Source organism: Pleurodeles waltl, chromosome 11, assembly GCF_031143425.1.
Source record: "Pleurodeles waltl isolate 20211129_DDA chromosome 11, aPleWal1.hap1.20221129, whole genome shotgun sequence".
Lineage (NCBI taxonomy): Eukaryota > Metazoa > Chordata > Amphibia > Caudata > Salamandridae > Pleurodeles > Pleurodeles waltl.
The window spans coordinates 692,780,713-692,787,623 of NC_090450.1; the positions used below are offsets into that span (position 1 = coordinate 692,780,713).

At 41.0% G+C, this 6,911-nt stretch overlaps 1 protein-coding gene across 1 annotated transcript in view; it reads right to left on the bottom strand.

Moving 5' to 3' along the window:
• The window catches only part of LOC138265985 (trans-Golgi network integral membrane protein 2-like), a 30,075-nt gene extending 24,348 nt beyond the window's left edge, over positions 1–5,727 (bottom strand). The window contains exon 1 of the mRNA XM_069214233.1: positions 5,583–5,727. Coding sequence (XP_069070334.1) covers positions 5,583–5,652 — 70 coding nt within the window. The 5' untranslated portion in view covers positions 5,653–5,727. The remainder of the gene's footprint in view (positions 1–5,582) is intronic.
• Positions 5,728–6,911: the final 1,184 nt, after the last annotated feature.

Genomic DNA, 6,911 nt, shown 5'->3' on the forward strand with positions numbered 1-6,911 from the left:
ATGGCATGGAGCTGCCCCGGTTTGGGGGAGATATTACAGAGGCTGTGGGGGAAATAGCAGAGAATGGGGTCAGATTTACTCGTGTGATATTGTCCTACTTGCTTATGTTAAAAATGTTTCCAAGGGGTTCCACAAAGTAACTGCAATGGCGATATTGTTGGGTAAACGCAGGGTCGCTATGGTGTGGGGGAAAGTCGTGGAACACCCGTGGTTTAAAGACTGCCTTAAAGACATGCCCCGATGCCAGGAACGGTCTGAGACCTACGCTGCAACTCTTCCCAGTGCTTTTGATGGCCACTACGAGCTTAATCACTCTTACTACTGCATAAAATAGATACTCCCAGTCTACTACCCATAGAAGGCCTCAATATTGTATAGACTCAGAGAATAGGTCACTTTACCTTACAGGAATGTTCACTATGAGAGCTGCCATATGATGCTGGATATGTACCAACCTGTATTACCTTGTCTGCGGCCGCTGCGTTGGCCCTTTACATATTTGCATGATGACTCGGGGATAGGCAACTACTGTTGTATTAGAGTGCATATGTCTTGATGATATTGTTTAATTTGACTGCCTATGAAAATGAACTAAAAAAAACAATGGTCAGTGTCTTTTGCACAGTGTCACATGGGTCGTAGCTGCTATTCAATATGTAGGTTCACCCTATAGCCCAACAAACGTTCCACCATCTCGTAAAAATACAGTGTATGCCAGCAACACCCAATTCCACTGCTAATCGCAATGTGAGCCTGGGAATCGGTATAACACCTCAAGATAAATGGTCCCCTCATGCGCCCTCAAATGCTCACTCTATTATCTTACTCATATTTGTTTGTTTGGTTAGTTAGTATAACAAACTCATTTTTAGGTTCATAACATCTCTTTCTCCAAGCCTCACCTCTAGCTGTTTCACAGCTGCTGCTAGAACTAGAAGCAGGCCCTCTGACCAAGAGTTTCACATGCCATCTAGTGTCTCTCATTAACTCTATGCTGGGTTTAGTTTGATTTTTTTAACGTGCCTGGTACTTAGTGGTTAGTGTAGATTTCATGATGTGCAATAATGCTTGACACAGATGTTTCTTCTTGAGCTTCGTCAAGAACCATGTGCATTTTGATGAACAGTAACTAAGCCTCATTTCCGCTGAATAACAACAGTTCTCAGATACAAATAATCATGAAAAGTCTATGCCAAGGAACTCGCTCAAATGGTTCCTCTTAGACAGGCAAAGATACAGATTTCCTCAGTGTCTCTGCTGCACAAAACCAGTGACCCTTATGAAAATATGGACAACTGAAGAATGTATAATTCTTATGTCAACTACCCAAACTAGAAATTATAGCCTTGAACTGACTGTTCTAGATAATTTATATAACAAAGACTAGCAAACGCCTTGAGAAATAACCTTGGCATACTATACCCTCAGCAAAACCTGTGTCCACTGTTCATGTATCAAAAATACTGGTGAGAGCATGTTTCAATTTCTAAGAATACTAACTCAAAAATTATAGATAAACAGAGTCCTGGGCTTTCGAACAAATTACATATTTGCTGGGTCAGTTGGCCAACTATAGTAGAGACCAAATAGGCCACCACAATAGAGAGAACTTAAAACTAAAGACCCATAAGTCCTTCCAGGGTAGGGGTTTCCCCACAGATAGATTGTGTATTCTGACTTGGTATGAATGGAACCAAGTTTGAATGTCTGCTGTTGGAAGGTTTGTTTGATGGCGGCCCAGCTCAGATGATGAACATCCATGTCCTAATCAACACTAATCTATTGCTCCTCCATTTAATGCTGTAATCAAGGGTGTTAACCTATATATTTTATTTTAAGGGACAGCTAAAATGCATGCATTTTTCTCAATAGGCAATGTACTGGAAATCATGAGTGGTATAAAATAGAAAATGTAAACTGTCAACTTATGTTCAAAAAAAACATTAGGACCCCAATAATGCTATTCAATTGGAGTTTATTGTTGTGCTAAGCACATACTGCATAATGAATATACTTGTGCATGAATCATTTTAATGCACCGTTTTTGGCACGTTAGAAACTAGTTAAGAAAATGCAGCTTACCCAGTATAAAATATTTTATATACTCTTCTCAACGGCGTGAAACTTTGCTATAGTGGTTAAATTGAGGGCACAAGTGGTAGGTGTACATGGGTGCAAAGTGTCTCCACCTACTATCTTTACGGAGGGGGGGGGGGGAATCCCCCCCTTTAGGCCGCAGAAAGCTGCCACCCCACCAGCATACTTCTCTCTTTGAGAATGGCACTGCAAGAGGTTGCCTCTAGAGCTCCTAACTTCTGGCTGCATGTCGACAGCTTGTTGATTTGCAGAGCCCAGAGTTGGGGGAGAGACAGTAAAACAGATAATCGGTCACATCTAAGCGTTCTCATTAATATAACTGCAAATCATAGCAGTTCGAGGCTTGTAGGATTAATGTGCTATTGAGATGCTAAGACCTTCCCAGAATGCCAACAAATAGGCCCAGCATAGCCTGGGGTTTTGGCGTTATTGCCTGCTCTTGGCTGTTGATACATCTGCTGCAGTGAGACACTCGTAGTAAATGCCAGAACAGATCTGTGGCCAGACCAGTATTGCTTGTGCAGGGCACATAACACAGATTTACTCCAGTATAATTGGTAGAAATGATTCTAAGATGTTTTCTCTCTCTGCTCACCGTGACTGGCATTATTCCTCTCTCCTGCCTTCTATCCTAACTCTGGTGAAGTACTACAGTGCATCAACAAAGAAGATGAGCTTGGACTAAGCAATACCAGTTAATTTAGGTGGGAATGGGGATCAATAGCTTACTTAATAGTTAAACAGCAGATAAGCATGTACAGGGAGATACAGGTTTACTATGCTTAGCTTTTCATCTACGTACCTTGATGATATGATATAACAAATCATGATGTTTACCTTAAATCATTTACAGCCACGCTTATGATGGTGCTGCATTGGTTTCTTTTTTATTGTTTCGAGTTGAATTCATCATCACATAAATTACATGGTACAAAATCAACATAACAAATACCTCCGATTCTGACTGACCCCCTTTGTTACATAATGAGGACATAACAAAATTATCTCCCCCCACCTCCCCTTTCACTGTACCTTACCATTTCTTTGCCTCAATCATACTGTGGTTCTGCCTCTGTAATGTATGTATCCCAACCAATGCAGTATTACTTATCTGAGCAAAATAAATTAATTTATTTTTGCACAAGTCTCATAATACTTCCAATTCTTACAGAATGTATTGCCTGCACGTGTGTACTGTGTATACTATTCCTCGCTTATATACATTTTGCATCTTGAAAAAACAGGCAGAAAAAGGCAGTGAAGTCTTTGACTGGCAAATTGTAGTTATCGCTGACCTCGCGACCAAAGCTGCGATAAACTACCAGTGTCTTACTGACTTTGGTCTAATTCACAGATGACCTGTGCTTCCAATCAAAATTGTAAGTATATGTAGATTCATCTGAGTTTCGAGACATCTTGTCTCGAAATTGTGGAGTTCACTGGGGAATTATTTTAGGCTATGGCAAAGCCGTATCAAGTATACCCGGTTTTGCGGAGTCAGGACATCTACACTGTTCTGAGATGCTCGGGTTTCTACTGTGAAGAAGAGTCAGAGTATATCGGGCTTGCCATCGAGCATATATTTGCATCCTCCCAAATGTAGGGCCTTGTAAAGCTGTCATACCATGCTCCTAGGCTTCGCAGTAAGAGTCAAGACTAATTCTGGATTATGTTTTTATTCAGGTTTATATGAAAGATGCGCTTATATCACTATGGTGTTTTGTTTCAAAGGACTTATATAGGAGGCTCATTACCCTATTCCTGGCTAAGTTAGGCGCTCCGTCAATAAATGTAATTAACCTGTATTTATCATTACTCTGTAAAATACTCCAATTCTTTTGGGTTGACCGTTGTTTAGACATAATGAGAGTTCAAGTGATTGCTAGTTTATATAACTCGAAGATTTACAGTGAGGCAAAGGAACCAATAAATATACAAAAATATCATCCGGTTGCAGGCGAAGGAGGAACCTGCTTGTTGCAGACAGACACGTGATCAACTAACAAGCCTTCGAGAGTCTGAAACATGGAGGCAGGTCGGTAGCTCCAGGCTGTACAATGAACCGAACAGGTTTGAAAGCAGATCCTAACTCCTTGCACTTCAGGAAATACCTAAAAACTGGTTTATACAAGTTGGCCTTCAGCTGAACACAAGAAGAACAGGGACACTAAATTAATAGCAGATAAGAGAGCTCCAGGTCGAGTTCGTTTAAACTAACTTCTGAGTCTTTTTCCATCATACGTCTTAAAATCTCAGTGGGGTTAAAAATGGTGTGTGTATTGTTAGCAAACACCTCAGATTAAAAAAAAAATAACAAATTACACTACATTTGGAGGGTGACAGTTTAGTATGTATAAGAGGTGACTAGACGGTTGACCCAAATCAGAAGTTTAAGTGGATATTATGTACATGACGCATGGGAATAACACAATATTCAGTGTATGACAAGCGTTGTAAAAGAAAGGGTTTAGGGTTGCGGTGAACAAATCTGTGATACGACTGAGATTATCATTCATGCAGTCTACGTGTACTGCGCTGAACACGATCAAGGGGAATGTTAGGAGTCAGATCATAGCGTGGTGGTTGGTTTCAAGCAAGGAGTGAAAGTACATGTTGGCTTCGTACCTAAGTGTCAACAGGATAAATGATTTATCTCCAAAAGGCGTGCAGCCTATGTAAGAAGTAGCAGGGTTTAAACATTTAAACGAATTTTATGTGATTCCAGCTCACCTGTATGCACTGCATTTTCTTTTACAATCGCTTTGTCAACATTTTTAGAACTGTGTACTTACTTCAAACACATTTGCACAGAATCACAATTGCAATAAGTGAACATGGCTCAATGTGCTCGGCGGAGAGGCCAAAAACTGAATGACCATGTACCCTGAACACAAGTTTGACCAACCGACGTGCACTGAGAGAAACACGCACAGCCTTCAGTCTCAACTCCAGAGCTCTTAATCGTGACCGTTATAAACATATGGAGGCGACTCAGTATTAAGTATGGACTACAAAAAAGTAAGATGCTGCACTTTTTTTTTTTACAGAAACACAACATCCTGAAAATAGCAAACACTTGAAATATAAACAGAAATTAAATCGCTAACATGGATTAACAACGATTTAAAGTTCATTGTTTTGGAAATCGGACAATGTTTTCACATTAGCGTGAAGGGCACAAAACGAGTTGGGGGCCATTTTCAATGTCCGTTTTAAATTATTATCAGACCAGGAGGGAACCGGTCCAATTACATTTCTACCTTCTGACATACTGCGATATTACAAAGCACCCTGCATAATATGTCAGATAAATCAAGCCCTCAAACACTGACCAACACAGTCTAATAAAATGACACGGAAAACTATCAGTACCATACATATATATTGAGACCACCTCTCCTCCCCCCCCCCCCCCATCAAAGACGCACCATAACCCAACATTTGTTTCTCCTCCTAGCCAACACCCCATGCCCACTTCCACGTACCGCCTGAGTTCCCAATGGCCAGGACCCCGCTCAAAAACACAATCAGCACCAAGAGACGCATCGTTATCATGGAGACCAGCAGCAAACAGCGAACATTAATATGCAGCTACTTCCGCGTGCCGCCCAGGCTCCTGCGCATGCTCCTGCAACCATCGACAAAAAAAGCGGACTACGCAGTAGCACAGATAACCGCGACCATCTTGGGATAGGCAAAGCTCAGAAACTGTGGGTCGCGTGACAGATTTGCACCGAGTTTAAGGAAAGGGGCCGTAACACACACCTAACAATATATACTTCAGAAGGACTTCATTAGTTTTGTCCTAATGTTCGTTCATATGATGCATCAGATCTACCAATTTCTGTACTTTAGATAACATCTGATTGTACAAACCTGAAGAACGTGTTTTTATTATTTAAATTGCATTTGTGTACCTTTCATAGTACTTAGCAGCACCGTTCTGGAACAAAATCCGGAGGACATTTCCACCAGAACCAAGGAATGTCTTCATAGAATGCAATTCGTTGGCCCTACCTAAGGGATAATATTTAGTTCCATGCCATTTATCATTTAGTACAGTGTTGTCCAACCTTTTTATAGCTGCGGACCGGTAAATGTTTGATAATTTTTTAATATTTACCGCCCGCCACAGTGGGGCGGCCCGGTGCCGATTGATCCACGGACCTGCACCGGTCCACGGCCCAGGGGTTGGGGAACACTGATTTAGTAGACACAAACAGTGTTTTCAATTGGCAAGTACTGTATTGTACTGATAATCTGCACTCTGGGATGAAGAGCATCTTAAGTGGGATGAAAAAGTTGGGAGGAGATCTGTAAAAGATTTGCAACCTGTGTATTTACTGGTAGCCTGAACAGGTGAACTGAATTATTTGGTATATTGATATTTTGGTGCCTCTCTGAGCTTTCTATTATTGCACCCAGATAATAACACAACAAGTGACATACACCTAAACCAGCCTGGAATTTTGGCTATCTCAATAGTTGTCTGTTTGTGCTCTGCAGAGAGGCCAAACATTAGATGACCACATATTCTGAACACCTTTTTGATCCTCTGAAAGCCACTACGAGAAATCTGCACTGCCTTCAGCCTCAGCTGTTCTAAACTTTTTAATCGTAGCCGTTATAAACACCTGGACGCAACTCATTTCAAAGAATGCACTACACAGAAGTGATAACAAAAACACAACATCCTGGCAGGAACTAACACTCTAATGAAGTGCAAGATTCAGTACAACATGTGAAATCACTCACATGGATTCCCTGAACATTTATTACATTAACTGTTCAGAAATTGTCGGTGTTTTTCCCAG